The sequence below is a fragment of the Xiphias gladius genome, chromosome 21, assembly GCF_016859285.1.
Source record: "Xiphias gladius isolate SHS-SW01 ecotype Sanya breed wild chromosome 21, ASM1685928v1, whole genome shotgun sequence".
NCBI classification, from domain to species: Eukaryota; Metazoa; Chordata; class Actinopteri; order Istiophoriformes; family Xiphiidae; genus Xiphias; species Xiphias gladius.
Genome location: NC_053420.1, coordinates 2,359,252 through 2,386,026, shown reverse-complemented (window position 1 = coordinate 2,386,026; position 26,775 = coordinate 2,359,252). Strand labels below are relative to the sequence as shown.

At 41.9% G+C, this 26,775-nt stretch overlaps 1 protein-coding gene across 2 annotated transcripts; it reads right to left on the bottom strand.

Annotated features, from left to right (window-relative positions):
- Window positions 1-570: 570 nt before the first annotated feature.
- On the bottom strand, window positions 571-26,638 carry LOC120807462 (DDB1- and CUL4-associated factor 1-like). Of its 2 annotated transcripts, XR_005709828.1 has the most exons (31): window positions 26,436-26,638; window positions 24,315-24,487; window positions 24,066-24,142; window positions 23,777-23,850; window positions 22,749-22,862; window positions 21,921-22,058; window positions 19,966-20,601; window positions 19,017-19,118; window positions 16,845-17,003; window positions 16,097-16,276; window positions 15,830-15,939; window positions 15,458-15,557; window positions 14,921-15,090; window positions 14,620-14,744; window positions 14,439-14,515; window positions 13,539-13,703; window positions 12,982-13,137; window positions 11,924-12,568; window positions 10,454-10,731; window positions 10,063-10,261; window positions 9,485-9,567; window positions 9,307-9,391; window positions 8,939-9,172; window positions 7,943-8,036; window positions 7,575-7,679; window positions 7,107-7,180; window positions 5,913-6,002; window positions 5,332-5,487; window positions 4,389-4,536; window positions 2,891-3,044; window positions 571-954 (listed from the first exon to the last, which is right to left on the bottom strand). XR_005709828.1 is itself a non-coding variant. In XM_040159526.1 (30 exons), the coding sequence occupies exons 2-30, from the start codon at window positions 24,479-24,481 to the stop codon at window positions 2,974-2,976; spliced, it is 4,812 nt and encodes a 1,603-aa protein (XP_040015460.1). In that variant the 5' UTR covers window positions 24,482-24,487; window positions 26,436-26,638; the 3' UTR covers window positions 571-2,973. The 2 variants fall into 2 exon arrangements, 1 of the variants encoding a protein (XP_040015460.1); XM_040159526.1 differs by having other exon boundaries at window positions 571-3,044.
- Window positions 26,639-26,775: the final 137 nt, after the last annotated feature.

Genomic DNA, 26,775 nt, shown 5'->3' with positions numbered 1-26,775 from the left:
CTGTGCAGAGTCATCATACCCAAATACGTCACAATCTAACACTGACCTCTAGTGACTGATTGAGGGAACAAGCAATGTCAGACCACAGAGACGCTTCAAACGTCACCTTAGTGGAACGGACGTTGAATTCCTCAAAGTCTGATTTATTTACCGGCTATCGGGACCGGAGGTGGACCTCATGGGACAGCCATGTCCAAACACACGGGCCACACATTCTTATATAAATGCAGTTTAACTGAGTGAAAAACTCCCCTGATGGTTGACGCAGCGATGCCAAAGTGCAGCGCTGCACATGCAGCAGCTTTGATCTTAACTTAAAAGGAAGAACCTGTAAGTCTGAAATGACTTTAGTCACCGAGGCATCAGCATTATGAGACGAAGCCAGAGTTATAAAGCAGGGAGAAGGGTCTTTTATTAGTAAAGTAGACTTATTAACTGAATCAGAGACCGATCGTCTCATTAACCATTTACAACAATTTAAAGACATTTATAGTGTAGACAACACAATCCATTGTAAAACTATAGATTTTATGGCTCTGGAAAGCTGCTGTGGCATGAAAGACTGATCCATTTTGGGGTTTTTTGACTTTTTTTATTGTACATGAATTTAGGTTGTAAGTGGCAGACACCAACATGATGTGTACACGGCCTTTCGGGCCGGAGGAACGTCCATCCACAACCCAAACTTCGGGAATCGCTCTGAAAACAAGGTTCCACGTCTTGACCAGAGCTGTGAAGTTTCATCCGACAGCAGCTGAGCTGACTGGTTTATCGGCAGAACAATCCTTAACAATCGCTGTGAAATCTGTCGCTGCTTCATAGCGGCACAGCAAATGTCATTTAAAGCATCGACAGCCTATTGTGGACTCAAATAGTCCGTAGGTGGCCGAGTAGTTGACCCGTAATGAAGACACCCACTATTTTCTGTACTTCAGAGACAATTTGTTTAAGTATCTGAAAAAAAAAAAAAAAATGAAATCAAAGATCTAATATTATTATTAATGTCAAAGTTTGACCACTGATGATGATTCTAACTGGAACATTCCCACCTTGTGTCTTATGAAACCCTGTAGCAGCTGATAATGGAATGACTGCCTGATAATATAATTTACACTATGTTTATTCCTTCCTAAGCAAGTTACCGTGTTAATAATAATTTGACAATAGCAGCTGACATATTAAATAATAAAGAAACAAATGAGGTTTTCATATTCACATCTTTACAGGTTACTACAGATAATTCAGGCGTCAGTGGAAAAAGCCACATCTAAAGTAACAATCACTGCATAGTGTAGGACAGTTTAAAACTTGAACGTGTTTTACTGCAGTTTTATCACATATAGAGGGATATTCTTGTCAGCTAACATTATCAGCTGCTACGAACCAACCAACAGACATGACCTGCGTAACCCTGATTTTCCCAAAGTATTCCTCTTGTCCACACGCTGTTGACACGGTAACTTACTGAGAGCTCTGCAGGTTTTCTGTTCTCAGAAAATTGAGACTTCTAGAGGCACAAAATTGCATCGATAATTTAATGGATTTTCAGTCTTTTAAAGGCTCAGGCCGTGGTTCCACTTCACCAATCAGTAACAAAAAAATTCCCTCTCTCTCTCTCACAAAAAATGTAAAAGCCTTCAACCCCCATCAAGATAGACCAGAATAAATTAAATTAAAATAAAAAAATAAAATAAAAAAAATCACACAAAATGACTTAAATTAAACAGAATGATCTGACTGACTGAAAAACATAAGCCAATACAAAAGAAACACTGCCACATCTAAGTTCACCTTGTAAAAATGCATCGCTGTGATTTGAGTTTCCTCGGAAACAAAATTATGCCTCATAGTGACCGGTTCACCTGAGCAATGGGCCGATCGTTTAGCCAGAAACCTGCTGTTAAAACCAGAGAGGACTTGGAGGAACGACTTGATCTGATGGTCAAAGGGGGCAACAAACTGCTGGCTTAAAGCAGAGAGGTGGCCAAGTGTCTTACTTGATGATTAAAGAGGATTTTTTTTTTTTTTAAGTGCATGAAAACATGGAGGCATTTCTTTGTTTCGAAATAATCTCTGTGATCCAACTGGGTCAAGGAACCATCCTGATCCATGGCCAGACTGAGCTTTAGTTTATCTCATTTTAATTCATATATTTAAGGATATCTTTTAGGTTCAAAAATATACACTGGTATCCAAGTGGTTTTTTTTTTTAGCCGTAAAATGAGGAAAACTAAATGAAATTGGCAGCTGCTGTGGCTCCACACAGATCACACGTGAATATTTGGCTTTTAGCTACGGTCAAGCATTTGAAAAATGTTCAATATGTTCAACAAAACAAAAGTCACTGCGTATGGAGGAATGGGGACTGCTGACTGCTGCACTGTGGGAATAAGCTGACGGTACCTCCAGCACAAGGACATACCAGACAGTGTGGCCAGTGGAAAAAGCCCTACTGCACAATTTTTATGTAAATTTAATTCCAATTTATGGGAAAAAAAAAAAGTTTTATGGATTTTATACTAAAACTGGATGAATCAATTTACTTTCCTTAGTGGTCATCGAATGCAACTGTGCGCTCAATATGGAGGTGACCAAAAAAAAAAAAAAGTTTGATAAAACATGAAAAAAACGTGTTCAATATTTGCACCATCAGAGTCAGAGCCAGGTAAAACATTAGAAATCCTTTTTCATTCAAAATTTGCACAGATACTCCAGGTCAGGGGAAAGGTCAGTGTGTGTATCTGAGCCCCGGGATCTTTGGGAAAGATTTATTCGTCATCACTGTCGTCTCTCTGAAGCTCAAAATATATATAGAGAGAAAATATTACAGATTCTCATTTTACCCTCCAGGACACTGATGTGCATATCAGTGTGTTCACAGTCAACTTGCCTGATTAAATGAGAAATGATGGTTTAAAAAAAAAGTTCTCGTTGAGGTCCACATTGTCTGCAGAGGAGCATCTTCCCCCCAGGTCAGGAGAACCATCTGTCGCGGATCAACTGAAGGAGCTGAGATTCCTCATCATCTGATTGTTCTGGGTAGTCTGCAGCATGAGGACACACACACACACACACGCACAGACGCACACACACACACACACACACACACACACACACACACACACACACACACACACACACACAGACGCACGCACACACACACAGACGCACGCACGCACACACACACACACACACACACACACACACACACACACACACACACACACACACACACACACACGCACGCACGCACACAGGCGCACACGCACAGGCGCGCACGCACGCACGCACACACACACACACACACACACACACACACACGCACACACACACACACACACACACACACACACACACACACACACACACACACACACACACACACACACACACACACACACGCTGTATGTAATTGAGCTACTTACACTTTAGATTATGTTAAGGGACCTAACTTCTAACAATGAACATCAAATGAAGAAAAAAACCAAAGGATTTTTATCTATGTATTCGTCATAGTCTGACACATACACACTGGCCTGGTTTCTGTGTGTAAGCAGATTTGTATCTACATCCAACCTGTTTGTTATGATTTAGGGCTGCAACCAATGATTATTTTCGTTTTTACTCACATTATTTTGCAGATTATTTGCTCAATGAATTGTTTAGTCTATGAAATTATAAAAAGTAGTGAAAAACACCACTCACAACGGCCCAAAGTGACATCCTCAAAAGTCTTGTTCTGTCAAACCAACAGTCCAAAACCCAAAGATCTTTCAAAGAAAAGCAGCATGTTTGGGGCATTGGCTTGAAAAATGACTGAAATGATAAACTGATTATCAAAACAGTTGCAGATATTTCTGCTGTTGCCCGTTCAGTTCAGTTTGTCAAGGCTGACGTGAAAACTGTCAAATCCTGATCTCGGCCCACTTCCAAGCAAACTCTTGTATGGTTCATTTGTGGTGTGAAAGCAAAGGAGACGAATCCCAGGATTTTGTGACAGAATTCAAAAGCTAAACTACGATTAAATCAATCTGCCCGATTGTGAACGGTCACCGAAGCAATCTTGCTTGGGATGTTTGTGACAACAGAGAAGATCGATAAACTCATCGGGATTCACTAAAGTGCAGCGTGACCTGCTGTCGGTCGCCAGAGTCTGACTCCCCCATGTTAGAACTACTGATGGAATACAATGAATGAGTTACCAGTCAGTTCCTATGACCTCATCTTTAGAACAGACCAGGACTGATAGGCCACGATGTGTCTCTCTTTTCTTGGTCCAGACCACTTGAACCAGACTACAGGTGTAAAAGCGGCTTCAGACCAAACAGGTTTCAGAATATTTCTTTAGGCTGAGAAGTTAAGCTGATAGAACAAACATTACTACTTACAATCTGTGTTGTCGGGGTCAAATGAATCCGATCCCTCATCACTTCTATACGAATGGTCTGAGTCTTCTGAGTCGTCGTCCTCGTCGTCGTCATCATCATTGTCATCATTGTTGTCATCGTCGCTGTTGCTGCCGAGAAGATCTGCAATCTGGGGAGAAGAGTTGGAAAAACTTTACTGTGGATTCCTCCAAAGAAAAAACCAGCAACCACTGAGACAGTACAAGAGACCACTTGGACCTGGTAATAAAAGTTAGTTAGTTACTGTCTTTTTTTCCATTTCTATTTTTAAGCCTTCAGCCAAAGTTATAACCAGAGCAACCGATAAGTAAGGAGAGACCAGGATTCTGGCATCAGTCGTGGAGACCACGGCAGGACCATCGACTGGTACCGTTAAGCAAGGAGACCAGGATTCTGGCATCAGTCGTGGAGACCACGGCAGGACCATCGACTGGTACCGTGCTGCGTCACTTTCATGTTCCTGCATGCATGCATGCCCTGCTGCCCTTTCACTTCACACTGGCCGTTGCATAGTCACCGTGAGGCTAAAGATCATTGGGAACTTACTATATATCAGATTTGTATAGTTTTTGTAAATGGTGTAAAAATGATAAACAGGAGAATTTGAGCCAATGACTGATCTTACTATGCAACGACTGAAATCAACATTCAACTGATTAATATCCGTTTAAAAGATCATTTATGGGGGTTTACGAACTGTTCCATAGTGTGCACCAGTGTAGTTCTTCAAATTACTCGCAGCTTTTCAAGAAGAAATATCTAAACCAGGTGGAGGAAAGCTTATCTTTCAAAATGTTTCCATCGATGTAAGAACTCAGCATTGCGAGACAAAAAGGACATCCTGCACTTCAGAGACAGAATGGTGACAGATGGACGGAGGGAGCTGGGCTCAAAGACCGCGGCTCTGCTTTGTGAGGTCCGGTACCTCTTCATCTGTGGGAGAGTTGGCTCGGCCCCCGTTTTCTGGGTTGTTGTTATTGGCCAGTTCCTCTATGAGCGGGTCCGTGTCCATATCATCGTCATCGTCATCTTCGTCGTCGTCTGTGTCCGAAGAGTCATCATCATCCTGGTCTTCATCATCCTGGAAGAGAGTAACATGCATTGAAGACAAATAATCAACCAAATCATCATAATCCTAAATGTTGTTTCCTGACTCTCCTGACGTCTGATTGGTAGTCACACTGATTTGAGGGACCTATAAGCATCTTGACAACCTGTCACTGCTGCAGACATTTTAACTGTAATTACATGTTTGAAGGTTACTAATAATATATGTCAGTCCTCATGTTATGCAGCCTAAAATAATGACATACAGTATATGATTACACAGTGTTAAATGTGCAGCCCATACACGGACATAGAAACCAACAAGTCTCTGCAAATGTTGAATTGTGACCCTCGAAATTGTTGTTTAAAAAACTTCCTGCTCTGAGACAGATGACTAGTCTGAGACAGGCCACTGTCCAACAAACAAAATGAGCACATTCAGCTCCGCGTGTGTCTCACCTGGTCATCGTCGTCTCCCTCTTCTGCCAGCTTCTGTCGTCCCACCTCGTAGAGACGACACACCATGTCCAAGCTCACTGTGTCCTGGTTCTACAGAGTCAGTTTGAAATACACAAGACAAACACTGTTGGCATATCTGTGGTTTCAAATGTGGCTCCTGTAGGGCTGCAAGACTCCTTAAATACGACTGTACGTGGATATTAAATTAAGACTGGTTTACAAAACAAAATAAAACAACAACAAAAAATCTTCTTATTATCATGAAAATAGGTAATAAGTACAGGTATTGATATGAAAAAGAGCTAAAATGATTAGTTGACTAATCAATTAGTTGATCAACAGAGATATACTGTAATTAGAAACTATTTTTCTAATTGATTAACTTACTAACTGAATCATTGTTAAACTCAATTCAAGCAAAAACAGCAAACATTCCCTAACTCCAGCCTCTCATTTGTCAGGATTTGCTGCTTTGCTTTGTCTCGTGTGACTGTAAACTGAATATTTTTAGGTAAGTTTTTTTGTTTTGTTTGTTTGTTTGTCTTTTATTATTTTCTGACATTTTTCTGAGATGGAAATCATCAATTCATCAGGAAAATAATTGGCAAATGAGTCACTAATGAAAATAATCATTAGTTCCAGTCATAATAAAAAAAACCAAACAAACAAACAAACAAAAAAAATCTGAACATTTCTTGTTGTGGGTCCCAACAACACAACATACAAGATTTACGAAAATAATGTTTTACATAATATACAACTAAACCGGTTCCGTTTTAATCAATGAGGCAACACAGGACAAAGGTGTCTGTTTTAAGATTTTAGGGCCTCAAGCACAGCACTGGACTTTCACTGATTTCAGAAACTTGCTTTGGACATGCTGCATTTGTTTAAGTAAATCATTCCATCTCATCTTCGTGCCACGGTTATAAGGCTAGAGTGTAGGACTTACTGTTGCTTTAGAAAACACAAATAAACCCTGAGGATACAGGGAAACAACATCATTAAAAAAGGCTCTGAAAAAAATGGAATTGCCGTGTTCAGCAAGACAACGAACAACATGTGCCTTTAAGTGATGTAAAACATACTAATTTGGCCATATTGGAGGTTTTCTATTCTTGACTTATACGCTTTCAAAATATCTAAGTTGAGTCTGGAGCCAAAGACAGTTTCGTTCACTTTCAGGCAAAGTACCTCAATGACAGCCAGGTAGCAGTCTTTGGTGTCAGTACACAGGTCAAAGATGTTCCTCTTTACGTCCACCGTGGCTGAAGAAAACAAACAAAAACAAAAGAAAAAAAACATATATATATTTGTTATAAGCTAAAGCCAAAGTTCAATTAAAATACAGCGTCCTAAAAGCAACTGGAGGCTTGTGGTTAAAAGGGGAAGCTGGTGTTAGTTTATGATCCAGTTATTCTTGTCAACAAATCACATGAAAAGACCAAAACCAACAGTTCTAACACTGGGAGTCACCAGCTGTAGAAATCTTGAAATCTTACACAATTAAGCATCACTTTTGTTTTTCCTATTTTAAAAAAGAACAAAAAAAATACAAAAAAAAAAAAAAAATACAAAACAGAAAATACAGTTTTCAGTAAGAAGTGTACTGTAGTTGACCAATGGGCTTTAAGTCCTCAATAAAATCAAAGTGCAGCCTACCAATGGGCTTGTAGTCTGTAGCATCAAAGGTTCTGAAGGACGAGCCAAAGGGACTCTTCATCTGCTGCTCCATAGCATCATCCTCATCATCGGCCTGCAGCATTGCTGTGCACGAGTGTGTGTGTGTGGAGAGAGGAAGAAGACCGCCACATGTACGGTTACACATTGTACATTAATAATGCCTGCTCAACCAGTGAGTTGTTGAGGAAGTCCTCACAGACACACACACAGCACTTGTTACGATCTGTATCTGTGTTATACCTGTTAAAATAACCAAATAAATAAATCAATAAAGATGTATAAGTCTGTGCAGGCACACAGCACACACACTTCACTTAAACAGAATACACACGCGCACAAGCCCGTACCTCCATACATAATGGTGGCGTTGCTGTTGAAGACCACCCTGCACTGGTCCAGTGCGGGGACAGTGTGCAGGAGGTGGAAGGTCCTCAGGTCCCACTGACCCCTGCTGTCAAGGCTGACAACTACAGCACAACACGGGACGCTACAGATACACATATGGAGTATCTGCCGAGTACGGCTACGGGCTGGCTGCACCTCTTTATGCTCGCCAACTGGTAAACTCACAACACCTGAAAAAACTACGACTACTCATCTGACCATGCTTCGTAATAATTTCCTGGAAAATTGGATTCAAAGATTGAAAAAAATATGTTTTAGAGATCTGGATTCATTTTGTTAATTTGTAACAAAAACAGTCCTTATTAAAAAAATACAAATTACAATCCGACGGCATTATTAACTGATAAATGTTAACAGCTCAATGAATATTTAAGCTCATACAACGAGCCTTGAATGAATGGTCTGACAACCTTGCCGAGGCAAAGTAAGACACACAGCCACCCGTAAAACCACAACTTGTCGTTTTTAGACTTGAGTTTTTGTATCAATTAAACAAAACGAGACATAACATGTGTTTCCCCATTTCCGGTCTTTCTGCTAAGCTAAGCTAACTGGCTGCAGCTTCATATTTAACCAGCCGATTTAAGAGTGGTATTGATCTTCTCATCTGACTCTCAGCAAGAAAGCAAATAAGCATATTTCCCAAAATGTCAAACTACTTAAATGTAGATTTCAATTCAACAATGAGGCTCAGAGCCACCACAAAACAACAGCGCCTATCTGTTAACATACCAAGAATAAGTTTCATCGAGTCAAGAGACGAAGAGAAAAATTACATGAAGCAAATGTCTAATTTTCACTCTGTTTTTGTCTTTTAGCTTTATAGAGATGTGTGTTTGAAGATGTCAGCATGTCTACAAAAACAAAAATAGGCGCCAAACTTGTGTTTTTATGTCACTGTGGATAATTATTTTAAAACCAACAGGATCGGAGGATACAATCTCAGTGTTGATGATGACCTCCAGCCCGTTGGGATGGAAAACCCCACTGATGTTCATGTTGAACTTGTCGAACTTATGGATGGCCCGTGACGCCCGCACGTCCCACAGCACCCCATCGTTTAGCACCAGGTCGTCGGTGGGGTTGAAGGTGGCGCAGTTCCTCTTGTAGTTATTGGCCAGGGCAGGGTCATTCAGGGTCAGAGTCTTCTGACCCGTCTGGATGTCGTAGATCTGCAGCACAGAAGGAGAAAATATATGGGAAAGGCAGAATTTAATAGAGAGGAATATAAAGGGTTTTTGTTTTTGGGAGTTTTGGGTCGACTGACCCACGGGGGAGAACGATGAACTGAGGGAGAAAGACCTACATGTGCGACTTGGTCCTTGGTGCCGATGACTCGGTCCTGAGAGAGTTTACTGAACTCGACATAGTGGTCATCTACAAATGAGTTTCTGGGAATAAAAACAAAAGATTTCAGCAAAATCCAAACAGAAACAATGGTGAGTAAATTAAAACTGAGTGTGTGTGTGTGTGTGTGTGTTTACTTCATGCTAAAGACACCATCCATACTCCAGAGGGCAGACAAGGGGACGCTCCAAGAAGCAGAAGTAAGCAGCAATTTCCCATCCTGAAGAACACATAACATACAAGATTTAACATTCTTTTTTATCATTTAAATGATATACTCACAAAACAAAGACTAAAAACAGGCAGGAGAACGTTACCAATCACTTTTCAGATGTAGTTGTCTAGTTCACTGGGACACACAACACAAAAGGCCAGACATGGACTTCCCACACGTGACACCTGCTGATTTTTTTCTGTACTGCCTAAAAACTCAATTAAAAATAATGATTTATCCTTTTTCTAGAGAATTATCTACATGAAAAAGAATTTCTATGACTAGAGGTGTAAATCATTAAACCTTATATACACATTGTCATACAAATATCAATTATACCTGCCTTAACAAATCAGATGAGATCTTTCATCCATAAATTGATCTTTATTATTCTTAATCTTGGAATTGCTTTGCTCTTTGACAAAACTACATAATTTAATTTGATCCCACCCGGACATCCAAGATGACAGCAGTTATTTTGAAATGTGTGTGTACACATACCCTGGAAGGTTCGAGGTGTGTGATGGCTGAAGTGTGGCAGGTGTAGTTGGCCTCCTCCTCTCCAGAGAAGACATTGTAGAATTTGAGGTGACCCGAGCAGGTTCCCAGCATCAGGAAACGCTCGCGGGCTGAGAAGGCGCAACAGGTGAAACCGCTCTCGTCTCCGTCGCCCTCGTGGAAGACTGACATCGGACGAAACCTTACAGGGACAAAACAGCAAGGGGAGAGACACGCAAAGACCGAGACAGAAAAGAGAAAGGGGGTTATGCTTAGTTTACATTTACATTTTTTCAAATTTTTCCTGTCTTGAAATAAACTGCAGAAAAAAACAAAAAAAACCAAAAATGCTGTGCCAAGGCTTTTACTAAACAGGCGAGTGTCTGTTCATTACCGGCTAAATATCAGATGTCTATCCAGACACCCTCTGTCCACGCCTCCATATTTCGGGTACAGAACCCTGCTCCCCAGGCGGGCGGTGAAGTTGGGCGATGCCTGTCGCTTCTGCTTGGGCTCAGGGCATCGGTGGGGGGTGAAAAGGGAGAAGGGGGGGCAGGTGGTGACAGGATTGGGGCAGCGCGCGTGTTGTTCCCTCAGGTATTCCGTGATGATGCTGTCAAGGGTCGGGGGGGAAGGAAGGTGGCGTTCCAGCTGCTTCTTCATGGCTGGAGTCTGATAAAGAGAGAGAGAAAAAATGGTTACAACTTGATCCTGAGCCCGAGCCAAACTACAAGTCATCGTATCCAGGCATTTCTGTATGGATCAGTTTTTTGCTTGGTTTGGTGTGTTCCAGGTATTCAGGCCTATGAGCCTCTGTGTCCTGACATACAGCTTTATAAGCAAGTGAACTGCACTAATCCTAAACAATATAAAATTAGCTGCTTCTGGGTAAATAAAAAAATATATATCTATTTTTCAGCAATATTTTGCAGGTGTACCAAACCTCTAAAGTGCTGCTGGTGGTTAAAAAGTGTATTTCAACGTCAGTACTCTGTTCATACTGGGGATGAGCAGAGGCTGTGTAAACCTTCCTGCTACAACAGATCCACACTGACACACACTCCTGTCACTCCACGGACATGTGTGAGGAGGATCTGACGGATAAAAGTATTGATAGTAAGCATCAGTTGTTGTACTGGGAAATGACTGTTCACTAATTATTTCCATGGTTGGTTATTCTGTTGAATATTTTTTTGTTTACTAACTCAGCTGACAAAATGTGGGGAAAAAAAAAAAAAAAATAGTAAAAAGATGCGCACCACAAGCTCTTAGAGCACGAGGCAACTTTGGCTGAGTTGTCTTACAATTACTGGTGTCTGACTAACAGCCCAAACCTTACCACAGTATTAAAAAAAAAAAAAAAAAAATCACATTTGAGAAACTGAAAACTAAAAGTGTGGCATGTTTGCTTGATGAATGACTGTAATCAGGGCCGCCGACATCTGGGGACACCGGCTCGGTAGTCCTGGGCCCTGGGTCAGGGGCCGACTCAAAAGGGCCCTGTAACCTTTAAATAATCTGCTGGAATAATTTGTCAAAATACATATTTGTGAAAACTTTATATAGTATTTGTGAGTCCCATAAAAGCTTGTTACAGCTTATCTTCCTAGTTTTCCTTGACATAGCGGTTGAAACCAAGCAGTAAACAGCGAGGTGAGACGTCCATAGCTAGCTTCGGATATCATCTTGTCCCGGCCACGAGCAACACACACGGCGGGTCTGACTGTAATGATTGTGATAAAATTGCTGCTGATTAAAATTTGGGATAAATTTGTGTTAAACTACTCATCGATTAATGGATTTAGCTGTAAAGAATAAAGAAATTACAGAAACAAAACAAGACAAATCAAAACCTATCACTGACCTGTATGAAAGCACCGTGGTCAGACTTCTGTTTAAGTGCACGAAGTTTTTTTCCTGAGTTGCAACTGGCCACTGGGCGCTCCCGTGTGAACAAAATCCGGCCAACCGGATGTGAGCCCTGCCCATGAGGATGATTAGGCGGAGGAGGGGGGAGGGCAGACGTAGACAAAGAGGAGCACGAGGGGTGAGGAGGGACAAGGGCACGAGAAGACGAAAGAGAGCTGGCGGGGACTGCAGCAACTGAGGACACAGGAGAAGTTCCAACATGGCCGGCAACACGAGCTGCAATCCCACCAGCTAGCCGGCAAGTCCTGGGAATCACTGAGGAGCAGGGGGGAGGGGTGACGCAGGAGGAAGAGTTCGGACAGAGGGACCCTGCAGATAAATTGGCCTCTTTAATGAGCGTGTTCGCCGTGTCATGGAGCCCTTTAGCCACGAGGTGGTTCCTGATCAGCACGAGGAGTTCCTTCTCAGAAAAGGTGATCCGTGACTGGGCAACCACGTTGGCCCTCTGCAGACGAGCCAATGAGACGTCGGTACCCATGAGGAGAGGCTTGCCAGACACTCGCTCGGTCATCTCGGCAGCATAGCGGCAGAACCGGACGTGCTCACTGCGTTTGTCCTGCAGCACTGGCTCCTTCATCAGCTGTAGAGTCAAAAGGAACAAAAACAATACACGAGTGGTTGATGATAGTGGATTTCACTGTATTTCTTGGTGGGGTGCAGGTGAAATCCTGTAGTCATTGCTTTCCTTACTCATCCACCTTTCAGCTCTTTGCTTTTTTGATTTTCAATTCAATAATATGAAATCTAGATCCAGATCTGCAGCAAAATGCACATTATGATGCACAACTTTGAGGCACGTGACAGATTTTTTTTTTCTAGTCACATAGGTACAGTAGTTCATGAGAAAATGGTGACAATCACTGTGCATTTGGAAATTTATGGATCCACACCACTTATTCCTCGGCGTAATTTTCAACATGAATTCTAGTGTATCCATAAATGTTCTGTTCTTTTTTTTTCCCCTTAAATTTCTGAGTGAAATTTTTTGCTCGCCTGTTGAATGTGGCTGCTGGTGAACAGTGGTAGTTTGCTGATGATTTGTCTGATCGCTGAGCTGCGAGAGAGCCCAACCAGAGCCTTGCAGGCCAGAGCACGGATCAGGTCTGCATCTGTGATGGGCATCTTCACCGACAGCAGAGACAGAAGCACCTGGGAAAGACAGGAGGTACGGGATTACGGGAGGGTCCATGACGCGGGGGACTGAGGAACTTTTTTCTATTTAAAAAAATATGTATATTTAATTACAGGAGAAGAAATCTAGACTGACTGCTGGTGGGGAATACACAATTCTCACAGTAAAGTTGCAGTTGCAGCTTACAAAGTAACGTTTAATAATATAAAAAAAATAAATAATAATAATTTTTTAAATAAAAATTAAAAAAAAAAAAAAAAAAAAAACACACACACACACGTCTACCCATCGTTTTTCCACTGCTTATCTGCTTTACTGACATTTTCCTATTAACGATCGCGTGAGCCCACTGTTGTTCTGCGCTGCTAAAACATAAAGGAAAAAACCAAACATAAAATGATTCTCCTTTCATTTTTACCTTTATACCATTGTTGTTCTGCACTACTTGCCACATGTGAGCCAGCACCCTGTTGTGGGGGGTGGGGGGCTGCTGGGGATTGAGGGACGGCCTGAGGGGGGCGACAGCAAAAGCACCCACAGTGTTCAGGCTCTGGTCTGGAGCGCACACGCAGTTTATTATCACCTGGTAGGGACAGAGGTCAGAAAATGAGAGTCAGGGTGGAGTTCGGAGACGAAGAAACAAAGTAAGACTTGTTTTTAACAGTGATGCTGTGTGTGTTTGGCAGCTTGTCAAAGCGAGAGTGGGATATATGGGTGGGTTTGGGTAACAATACTCTATGTTCATTCAAGGAAACACCACCGTGAAGGTGGGAGGGTTTTTGGACAGGTGAGCAATGGAAGGTTTGATGTCATCAGTATAGGCACTGAATGCACAGACCGCCATTTTGTGTCACTTGTAAAGCTGCAGTGTGTAACTTCTTTCTAATATTTTTTTGCTGAAATGTTCTCCAACATGTATCTTAGTGTGCAGAGGTGCTTTCGAAAGCTTCTGTGACCCAGACTCACTGACCAGCCTGGCGGCTGTGGTGAAGGGACAGCGCCAGAGAGTGATTCGTACTAAACAGACTGTACGTTTGGAAGATAGCCACTTGGCTTCTCTGACTCAAGACTATTGAGGCCTCATATTTGCTTCAGATAAACTTTTCAATTTCTTTTTTGACAGATTGAGTACTGTGTTTTTGTAACCCATCACTAACACCGTAGGCATGTTAGGAGGTGATCTTGTCACAGCCAGTATGAACAGGAGGAATGATTACAGTGAGCAAAAACTGTTTCCATATTTCACGGGGCACCTGACGATTGCGCTAAGACAGACTTGAAAAGTTTGTGAACCCGTCCTTTAAGGCCATCCGCTTACTTGTAGCGCAGACTTTTGGATCTCAGCATCATTGACAAACACCTCGCCCTCTGCAACACCAAGGATGATGCTCATACCTGCAGCAAAGACACACACCCGGGAAAAAAGGTCCAACAGCTGAAACTCCAAATATTTTTACTTACACGGAACTGGAGGAGGAAAACAAAGGAGTTTTACTTACCCACAGTGGAAACATGCGACCTGGTTTCGTCCAGAACGTCTACAGTGTCCGCTAGCACCAGCTGGACTTTAGGAACCACCGTCAGGATGGCCAGGATGTCCAAGGCATAACGCACTGTGTCACTCCTGGGTAGACAGACAGACACAGAGAGAGGGCGACAGAAATAGAATGAAAAGGGTGAAGTTACTCATCAGAGATGTAAATGTATCGATACATATTCTCAAAGATGGACAGAAGAAAACAGAAACAGCAGCGAAAACGTATTCATGACTGGCACCAACTACCGACAGAGCAACTTTACCTGCCATAGTAAGTCCTCCAGTCACAGGCTGTAGATATGAGCTGCAGCATTAAAGGAACACAGGACAACTTGTAGAAAACCTCGACGGCTTCCCAGTGGAGCTGAGGAGGTCCACACTCGATGAGAAACTCCATCATCTCAATAACCTGTTCTCTGGTGTACGTATATGCCTGGAAACGGAGAGCCACACACACGCATTTAGGCTATATACTGCATGTTGGTAGATCATTTCTAGAACACACTATTAAGTTCTCTGTCCTACTCCTTTCTAATATTTCTTCAAAAGGAGAAAGATTTACTACAAGCAGTGTTGTAGACACTGTTGGCTGATGAAAATGGCCGACAGGAAATGTCTGTGCTGGTTTCAATATTAAATCGGTGTGTAGAACATTAAAAAAAATACTTCTTTAACATTCTCAGTTGGGATAAAATATTACAGCCAAGATGTAAAAACAAAGACTGTTCATCGATAATTGTGAAATCTAGTATGTGAAAGGACACTGTACAAATACGGGTGATTATATATCCACCACATACCTTGTAAAACGGCTGCTGGGGGACAATGGTACCTTCGTCTGAAGTGTGCAGGGACTGCTTCACCTGTTCAGCCTTTACTGCCAGGTGAGCCTCAAAGTACCTTCACGAAGTCAAAGAAATTAACAATAATCAAGAACACGCGCAATGTATGTTATATGCCTGTAATGCATAGCTGCAGGTACGATGAGGAGCTACGATTATATACGGGGCAGAGCTCTGCAAACCAACTGGAGGGTGTCTGCATGTTTGCATCAGCATGAAGGACACGAAAGACTCAAGGACGGAAATCAACTTGAAAAATAAAATAACTACAGACACACTGGAGTGACTTTCTGCATACATTTGCACACTTCTATCCACCGGTTGCCGTACCTGCGCAGGGCCATGCAGGTATGTTTGGCTGTCTGTCTGCTGGAGAAGACCAGGTCATCGCTCATTACGGACACCTCATTCTCTGCGTTAAGGATCTCCAGAGTACTGACCTAAAGGGAGAGAAAGAGACTCGTCAAAGCGTAAAGGTTTCCGATTAAGACTTTTCTGAAACGTACCATAACAACATGCTCATTTTTAAAATGCAACTTTCCCCCCTCATTTGAAGCACTTTGGCAACATAAGATGTTTTTTTTATTTAGCACTGACCAGGTTGATAAGCCTGCGCAGGCCGTCCTGGTGGTCAAAGAGCTGCAGCACCGCCCTGAAGGAGAAAGAAATGGAGAAAAACATGGTGGCGTGGCAGACGCCTGACGCGTGGGACGACTCCAGCAGCCACAGAGCGTAGGACACCATGTCCGACAGCACGCCGTCTGGGAGCATGCACACCTACGAGCACACACGCAGTAGAGATGAGGAACAGGACTCAGTCTAGCCACTTCACCCGCAACTAAGCTTCAATTCAAAGTGGAGGGTTTCACTATGTGGAGGTTTATCCCAAACAAATCAACGTGCAGTGAAGGCGGACCGTAAAGCCCCGGCCCACAATACTCTGCTGTCACTACCTAAAAGTAAATGATAACACACTTAAAGCTGCTTTAAAAAAAAAAAAATTGTTCTTAGATGAAATGCATTAAATCTAATAAAGTTTAACATTTTTTAAAATGCACCCAAAATGTACCTGAAACTCACTATAAAGCTACAGGTTCAGCTAATTCTCCGTAGGTTCATCACTACGAGCGACACCTTTATACTGTCATTTTGTTTTCACATTGTCATCTGATATGTTGTTGTTATAAAAAAATTATCAATTATAGCTACTTTAAATTAACCCATTAAAGAAAGCAGTAACAGTTATAATGGCCTCAATTTGCAAATCATCTTTGTTTGAAGGTCTAAAACTCAAATCAGTTGTGTATGTGTGCGTCTCTTGCGTGAGTGTGTGCGTTAACCATACCCTCTCCATAGCGTCTTGGTTGTACGCCAGATAGTACAAGCAGAGTGAAACTCCAGTTGCTGCCATAGAAGGCCTCGGGATCTCCAGGAGTTTCTGCACTCCGCCATGAGTGATGAACTCCGCCGCAAACTTTTTGTGGAGCAGAAGTGAGGCGAGGTACTGAAGAGGGAAAGAAGAGACAGTGTTCAGCAGATTCAGTGTTTTCATAACAGTCCCGTGATTTCAAATAGGAAAACAAATCCGTTCATTAGTGATTAACGTTGTAGAAAAACGTAAGAAGGAGCAACATTTGTGGTCGAAACGTTGTCATGTCCATGAAGAGTTAAAGAAAAACTGAACAAGACAGAAGTCTGCAGGTACCTTCCTGATGATTGTGTGTAGTAAACATGCCTGTATTTTTCTAGGGAACAACAGCTTTGTTCAGCATACCAGCGCATACCACACTCAGGACAGAACTTTATCAGTTTTGAAAAATCTGCATCAAAATGAATGAGAAATCTTACTTGATAGAAAAAAAAAGGAAACTACAGATCAGTTTAGCTCCTCAGTGAAGCTGTGATCATTTAATTTGGCTTATGTTCATCACCAAAACTGTTAAAAGGGGTAAAAGCTTATGGCCACGAAGGGCTGAAGAATCTGAAAATGTCTGCTGACTTACAGTTCACTGTTTGTGTGTGTGTCTTCCGTTGATTATACAAACCAGAAAACTTCCCTTACCCGAGATTCTGCAGTTTCCACCAAATAAATTAAAGACTTTTAAGACCTTTTTAACACTACACAGAAATTGCGATTTAATGCGTTCTTCATGGTCATAAACGTCAAAAGGTAGTAGTATGATTGTTTATCAAGTACATAAATTTATTAACATTTACGTCACATTTTTGTCCGTAGTTCCCTGCTGGATATAACAATACATCATTGTAATGTAATTAATCAATTAATCTGGACCAAGATAAGGTGCAGGACATGGATGGATTAACCAATCAGAGATATTTATTTTAAGTATTTCCTATAATTGTCACTTGCCCATTATGAGCTGAGCAGCTTCCTGGCTACTGTAGCAGCAGGAGGGACAGTGTTTGCTACAGGTCTAACGGTGTCGACTGAAATGCCACCAAAAAGGCCTGATCGGCCTCATGCACACAATCTACAGTCCCAACAATCTCCCCTTTAGTTTTTAGGCCTATAACTTCCTCTGACGGGTCGCAGTCACAACCCCATCAAAATTATAGCTAATGCTACGATGGACAGCAGCAAAAATAAATAAATAATAAAATAAAAAATTTTTTTTAACCTTTTGTAGACTCTTCTAAATTAAATTGAAGACTTTTTAAAATCTCCTTCTTGAGGAAATTGAATTTAGTGCTTTTTAAGACTTTAAGACCTGGAGATTAGCTGCTTATGTAAAATACTAACAATTTCTTTGCACGTCACGTTAAACTACGCACAAAAGTGGGCAGTTCTGTGACGTGAAAGATGAGGCACCACTAAGTGAAGACGGTACCTTTAACCTTTATGGAGCTTAGTACAGCCCCACCCACAAGGGTTTATCTTATCCTCCACACACACACAGACACCTTCCGCTGTGGGGACGGGCTCAATGGTCGAATGACAAGCGAGATAAATGACTCGTTGGCTGGTAAAAGGCTCAGCCAACTCTTTAAATTACTATATTCACAAAGGTAATTGAGGATAATTTAGTGTGAAACATGCTGCGTGCTTCTTAACTGATCATTCCAGAAAACATTGACCCATTTGCTGCTGTTAAAACATGAACATGAACACACGCATTGTTTTAGGGCGGATTTTCTCATATGTGACAGTAACTGTAGTTTTATGTTTCTTTTTGTTGTTCAATTCAAATCACCTCGGGTTTACTTGTATTAAATGTGTTATACAAATATATATTGAATTAGCTCACTTGAACAATGAACCACCAAACTGGACTGAAACTATCTTACTAACTACGTGATTCTATGGATTTTTGTCTTTAGACTTGTGTACTCAAAGTACACTTAAGCCATCAACCTTGAGGGTGGTGACGGATGAAGTTTGGCCTGGGTTTCCAGGGAGGGATGTGAGTCTGTGGACAAAAATAACCTGCACTACTCCATAAAAAATGTCCTGCTACATCCATGACGTTTTGGTGGCCTGTGAGGACAACGGTCTTACCAGGAGTGCATCAAAGATGAGCTGGACATTCTTGGTCTGCCTGAGGTCTATGTAGTTCATCAGCAACGACCGGGTGTCCAACTGCATGAAGACGGCAAGCAACTAAAAAGGGAAGCAAGACTACTGAGTTTACAGTTCATTTCCTAAGACCAAGCGTAGGTAAAGTAAAGAGATGGGGTGGGGGGGGATGAAGATACTCAAAGAGCCCACTGATGCCTGGGGAGGGAAGCATCTACACTGGGTGTGGTTACCCTTTTTTTTTTAAACTTATATTTTAGTTAAACTCCAGCATCTCATAAAGTGCAGTAACATTTTTGACGGAAGGAAGAATCTCTCCATGAATTTGTGCTTCTGGAGCCTTAGTGCATTTGTGATTTTCTCCAACTCTTTCTCCCTTTTTGAAAACAAACGTTGTATGATGGAGGATCCGGTTTCAACCACCACATATTGTAGATTTCAGCCCTTGCCTCCGAGAAGGACTACGATCGATTACTTCTTTCAGGGCATTAAACACATCCTTCCAAGAATTACTTAACGTTGGACATGAGCCAAAAAGATGAGTCTGGTCCACAATTTCTGTTGTACTTTGGAAGTATCTTGTTACTACTTTCCTTTTGAACTCCCTGCACATATTTGAGCTGGTCACCAAATTTCCCTCCCTGCACACTTCTCCCCAGGTATCTAATGATGGACAGGAATATTAGGTTATATATTACACTGGAGATTATTTTTCTATTCTCGTTTCCAACTTGTAATTCTGTGAGGGGCTGTTGTACTGGAGGGTTTTTAAACGTTTTCCTCATGTGTTGTAAGAAAGTGTCTTAACTGTAGATTTGTTTCTTACTTGTTCACATGATTTGAGTTCATCGTAAGAACAGACATTTTAAGGATTCATTTTAACTACTGCTCTTCTTAACAACTTGTGGTTCGGTACGTTTGCCAGTCTCACCTCCTGGTAATCTCCGAGCGGCGTCAGGTACTGCAGGATGAGCCTCTGCTCCATGGCCGGGCTTAGCGGTGAAAGGCAGTAGTCGGAGCCAATCACCATCGAGCACATCTCAGACCAGGAGGTGCTGTTGGTTGGCTGGTCACTGGCATCGGGCCTCTCCAACTCCTCGTCAGTCCTGCAGCCGGAGGAGGTGGCGAAGTTGAGCTTCTGCTTTGCCTTCCTTCCGTTCTCCTTTACCGTCTGTCTTTTCCCTCCTCCTCCCTGCCTGTCCTCTGTCTCCCTGGAGGCAGGGTCTGGGCTCGCTTGGTAAACAAAGTCTGGAAGCAGTCGGGTGGAGCTGGATCCACCGCTGCTGCTGCAGCCACCATTTTTCTGGGCTGATCCGAGCAGGGACAAAGGTTTGGTACTGGCCTTCGACACTGGCTTGCTGCTCTCTCCGTCGCTCTCTTTCCCGTCTTCCTCCCCTCCCTCATCTTCCCCCTCTGTCTTGTCTCGCTGGTCTGCTGAGATGCTTGAGGTTTGGGTGGCTTCAAACTGAGAGTCCTGAGGTAGATTCTGGGGGGTCTTGGTGGGACTGCGGTAATTCTTGGCGTCTTCAGTTTGTAGCTCATGCAGGCGCCGAATCATGATCGGTACCTGGATTTTTGGAGGAAACGAGTGATGTTATTAGGACGGTGAAGAGCTTTTGAAGATTGGCAGTTGTATTTTATATCTGCTAACTCAATCTCCCATAATCAGCTCGGTCCTTCAGCGTGGGACAAACTCTCAGAAAACGTGATATTACTTGCACTTAAAACCACAATGTGTTTAGCGACATGTATATTAGGAGCTGTATTGTATTTTACTCTGACTATTTTCAACTATAACTCATTCTACTGTATATTATTTATTGGTTTCTGTCCCCAGTGTACATATCATAGTTACACTAATGACATATCAGAGTGGCAATCAGATTATATTGTTTATTTTTTTATGTATTACAGTTAGATCCCGTCCTATCATCACTACTCCATTGGTTTATTGTTCATTCTGAGCATCCATTTATATTTATTTTCTACAGCATCAATATGCAGTTTTGCTACTGTTTGCACTCTGGTTAGATGCTAAACTGCATTTTGTTGTAGTGGCACTGATACTGTAATCTAATTTAATGTAAGTACTTATGTATACAAAAGGGTTCAATATTTTTCCACATTTCTTAAATAATTTTCTCTTCTTTTCATTTTAACTGTTTCAAAACATTGAACATTATTAGTCTTTGGACCATATATTTCCAGACTTTTAAGACATAAATACTGTTTTCCGAAATTGAAACCAAAATGGAAATTGACACAAAATCAACTTTATTTAACCGTGAAAAATATTGGCCAAATCAATGCTTTATTAATGTCAAACTGAAATAACACCTACTCATTACTTTTTCCAATCAAAAATAACGCCAACACGTCTTTTAAATGTGTAGTTTTTTTTAAAATCAGTAAAAGGAAAAAAAAAAAGGTCATTGGGGAAATCCATAAATTTCTCCCTTTGGTTTCTGACCTTTTTGTCACAGGAGAACACAGGACATGTGAATTACAGAGCACATACATGTATACATACAGTATATATAAAGTGTGTATATATATGTTTATATAATGTACTGTATATAATCACCATTCAGCCACAACATTAAAACCGGTGACAGGTTTTGATGTTGGCTGATTGATTTATTTCTGATGTAGCAGACAAAAAACTTGTATGAGGATACTGAGGCTGTAAGTAAGTACAAGTACTTGATGTGAAAACTTTTACGAAATTAGCGGAGGCTACAGAAAACTGTAACATAAACGTGAGAGAGACAGGAGTGCCTGGCATTCAAACTTTATTAAACTTGGCGTAAGTACAGTATGTAGAAAAAGGTGTGATAGCAGAGTTGAATGAAAGGATCTTTGTACTTCTGCATGTGTGAGACTCACCAGTTGAGCGTTCTCCTCTCTGTAGCTGGTTGCCACTTCCTGGTTGCTCATGGCTCTGGCCAGCAGCCCCGTGGCGTAGACGCACAACGGTCGCTCAGCTTCACGAGTCCAGCTGAACAGCTTCTCGACCAGACCTTCCTGTCACACAACAAACACACACAAATGAGCTGACACACTCACAGGTAATCTACGCCACAGTAAAGACGCATCGGTAACACTTGACTTTTGAGCATTTAAGCGATAAATAAACATTTAATAAAGTGTTTATTAATGTATTCGTCAATAACTAATTCATCCTGTGGGCACCGATAAGTTGAGGCTGCTGCATAAACAGATAACAAATGACGATTTAGTAAAAAAACTGTTGTGATAATATAAAGGGTTTCTAATAAATACTTAAAAATGCCCTTATATCTGCTTACAACTACGTTATAGTGTGTTAAATTATTTATTAAAATTGCATACAATGATTCAAAATGCTAAATAGTGAGGTTGAAGTTAAGTGTTGCCTAAACTACTCTATTACTGTTTTGGTCAGATGAGTCACATGACTGATGAAGAACATCTTGGGCATCCTGGTGGCGTAGGAAGTTAAAACTGATTCCAAATAACCGCGGCATTTATTCAATAAGACACTGTTACTCTAATGAATCATTCCTCCCTTTGTTGTAGGAATACTGGTCACACTGATCTAAGACTTTCCACAAAGATCCTCACACCAGCTGCTCCCCTCCACTAACCTTTTGTCCTTCCCCGTCACTGTGCACCATCTGATACAGCAGAGCTCTCTTTGACATAAAACCATAATTTATCTTTTGACAGTTCTACCTTCTCTTGGAAGACGATGGCGGTCTCCAGGCCCATCATGATGTTCTGAAGCAGACGGCAGGCGGCTGTGTTGAGGCTCAGCTCTCTGCTGGTCATTATGTACGTGTCCAGCAGCTGGAAAACACACACGACTCAAGATGAAGCTCCCCTTTGGTACCAATTCAACCTTCCTTTATTTACATACATAAATACAACTAACAAAGACATTGCTAAAATTCAGATTTTGCTTGTTTATTTGAAAGTTATTATATTATAAAATCTGAGTCCATATTTTTGAATGAATGAAGTGAAACAAAATAGAAATTCAGTCAGATTTTCATGCTAACTGCTTATGAGACATTTCATTTCTCCTGCTGTTTCAAGAGTTCATTAATATTACTACATAAATATGGAAAGAGCTGATAGTAATTGTCTCATGTACTTTGGACGATCTGCAAAGAATTTGTGCGGCTGTTTAAATGCTGCTGCATTACACTGCAAATAGTGGATGAATAATCGACCAATCAGATTGGTTTGTTTCACTACGAAACTACATTTGTCAACAAGTTACAATGATTATCAGAGCTGCAATGATCAGCTGATTAACTGATTGGTCGATCGAATGGAAATTAATCGGCAACTATTTTGATATCGATTAATGGTTTCGGTCACTTTTCAAGCAAAAGTGTCAAACGTTTGCTGGTTTTAGCTTCTCTCGTGTGAGAATTTGCTGCTTGTTTTGTCCTATGTGATGAAACGTCTCCGAGTATGAAGAACAGACAAATCGAGCAATTCCAAGATTTCGCCACAATTTTTCACTCCTTGTTTACGTTTCACTGACTAAACGAATAATCAATTTGTTGAGGAAAAAAAAAAAAAAAGCGGCCGGTTAATCAATAAGTAACATCATGGTTAGTTACAGCCCCGGGCACATGCTCTCTTTATCAGCATGAGAATGAAACTCATCCATCACACTTCGATGGACACGCACGCAGCCTTCACAAACCACATGGCGCGATTCAATTAAAAGAAAACTGAACAGTTCTCACCGCATTAGTGAAGTCATCATTCACAAAGAGCTTCTTCAGGAGTTGTCCCAGCATGCAGTCTGGGTCCGCCCGTCCTGCAAAGAAAGGCCGGAGAGAAAAACTCAAAAACCGACCGGAGACATTAACGGAAGCTTCAGCTCAGCTCAGAAAAGCCTGACTGGCACATTTTTAGTGCAAAACGCCAAAAGACGAGCTATGACAAACACATGGGTTACCAAATCAAGTCCGGTCAGACGGTCCGAAAAGAACAAAAGACAGGATGGTTATGAATGTGTAAATGGATGATAACCTGGATGGCGGTCATCAAACGGATCGGGGTCTGCTTTGTGATACTCTCCTGTCTCCCGTTCTATCAGCTCAGATATTCTGCAGAAAACACAGAGATGAGACACAGTCACCTCCCAGAAAAACATCGAGAGACACAGACGGATGGACGGAGAGGGTCTGGCTTTAGGCTCCTAAGACAGACACTGAGGTCTGCTGGGCATCATCCAAATAACATCAAGATTACTGCTTGTCAAAACAAATCACTGCTAACTTAGTAAGGATGGACACCAGTTGCTCTGTGGTGCCCCGCTGTGCTGCTTCCCATTCGTCTAACAGCGCGGCAAGATCTGCCTTTGCATCCACGGCCATAGCGATCGACATGGCGGCCGACACAGCAGCCGACGCGTCAGCCACCGGTTCCTCTTCTGGGGAAGACATTGCTGCCTGGAGGACAGAGGACGGAGAGGAGGAGGAGGAGGAGGAGGAAAGAAAAGGAGAAGAGGGGGTACAGTTAAACAACTGCAGTTCAAATCTATCTCAGGAGCTCTGGATAAATTCATCTACGTGTCCGTGTGTACCAGAGCTGCAAGGATTAGTCGATCAGCAGAAAATTAATCTCTAACAATTTTGATAATCAATTAATCGTTTTAAGTCATTCTTCAAGCAAAAATTCTCTTTCTAGTTGGACATTAGGAAAACATAACTGTGAGAAACTGTAATTTTTCCCTATTTTCTGACATGTCCATAAAATCTGAGGAAAACTAAAAGCTCCTCTAGATGCAGTGACTCATCTACTCCTGCTTTTTGAAAACTTATTTTGTCAATCTGATGTTTTTTTCCCCCAGTTCAGTTACACAGATATTGAAAGTTATCGTCTCTGGCCTTCGGGCTGGGTGATAATTCAGTGTTAACGTTTTCAGCTGAATCATATTGTGATCTAACTCAAGTTTTGTGCTTCTCGTGTGTTATCGTTACATTCGAGTCACAGAGTTCAGCATCCAATTTTCCTAAAAATAACTATCCTGCAATGTTCAAAAGACCCAGAAGGTCGCCCGACGACGCTTACTCTTCAAACGCTCTTTTAGCCATCTGACTGAAAAAAAAAAATTCTGTCTTCTACACAGAAAAACAAACAAAACAAAAAAAACATTTTTTTAACCCGTTTATTTTTTCAAAACAAATAATGCATTAATATGGTAATATTTTTCTTGTGTTTTACAAAAAAAGCAAGAAATAGGAAATGGTCTCAACTGGAAAAACAGGTTGAAAATCTTTGTGGTCAGAATATTTTTTCATCTACATGGTTGAAATGGTTGAGGAGTGACCGAGGATTCTGGAAATACTTCAAAAACAGCAGTTTGTTTCGTTAAACGCGCTTTTCTGGGTTTTTCAAAGATTGCTGGATGATTATTCTTCAGAAAATCGGGCGCTGACCTCTGGCACTCAAATGCAGTGGCGATAACATGACTCGATCTTTTCATGTCCACTGTTCTACGCGTCTCCGTTGTCCAAAGGAAAGACTCCAGGAGCAGGAAGCCTGCGAACAGCCTCCTGTAGCACAATCCACTGGCACAACAGTCCCACTTCCAGTTCAGAGACCTGCAACATCTCCTGACAGCCGCAGTCATTCACTAATAATGATTCAAGACTTTAGTACCTTATCATAATTGGGGTGTGTGTGTGTGGGGGTTAATTGTTTTTTAAGGATTTTCCAGACCTGGAGATGCTCTGTGTAAACAAAGTAAAACCACCTGTGTGACACTGAGGGAAGGGGAGGGTGTAGAGACTTGGGGATGGATGACACAGGCTTCCCTTTAACTTCTCACACCACGGTCTTTTAAAACGATCTCGCCCCGGTCTGATCTTTTTATTTTTCCTGTTTGTTCGTTTGCTTCCTGATCCCATCAGTTGTCTGAGCGAGGCTCGACGTTGAGCCGTCAGAGCGGGGTCTGTGTCGGATGCCGTGGGAGATGATGGTTGTTGAAAAAGGCTCCGTGGTGCTGGGAGTCCACACCAACAGGTGGCCTCAGCTCACGACAGTTGTCTCCTCAGCTCAGAGACACTTCCTCATCTGTGTGTGTGTGTGTGTGTGTGTGTGTGTGTGTGCGCGCGCTCGAGCTAGCAGCTAACGCGGCAAGAAGGGGACAGTTAGCAAACTTAGCTAACTCGCCCAAATTCGCGCTGCTTCTTTCGCCTCGTCACCATTTTTCTCGCGGCGTTAAAACGCCCGGACCTCCCCTTCCCCTCTGGTTCGTGTCACGCTGAGATAAGGCGTTAAGAGTCCGGCGGCGTGAGAAGTGAAGGCGGCAGCACGTTGACAGTCAGTCGCCTCATGTCAGAGACACCAACGGCTTCGGCTAGCGACTTCACACAGTTTTGAATGTTCACTCACCTGGAGATAAACTTCCTCCGCGCTGTGCTTCTCGGTTCAACCCGCTGTTTGTACAAATCCTGCCAAAGTTACCGGAAAGGAGCAAATAAAACAACGCCTGCGTTAAAGTTTTTTTTTTTTTTTTCTTTTTTTTTTTTTTAAAGTTTCACAATTATTTTCAAACTTCTCCCGGTGGACGCACGTTACGTCGGGCGACGATAGATGACGACAGCGGCGAACTGCATCTTGGGACGTGGAGTCCAAAACGGCAACAAACGCGGTTATGAGTTTAATCTAGTCAGTGCTGGAATAAGTACTCTGATCCTTTATCTAAGGGAAGGTACCAATGTGAAATTAATCC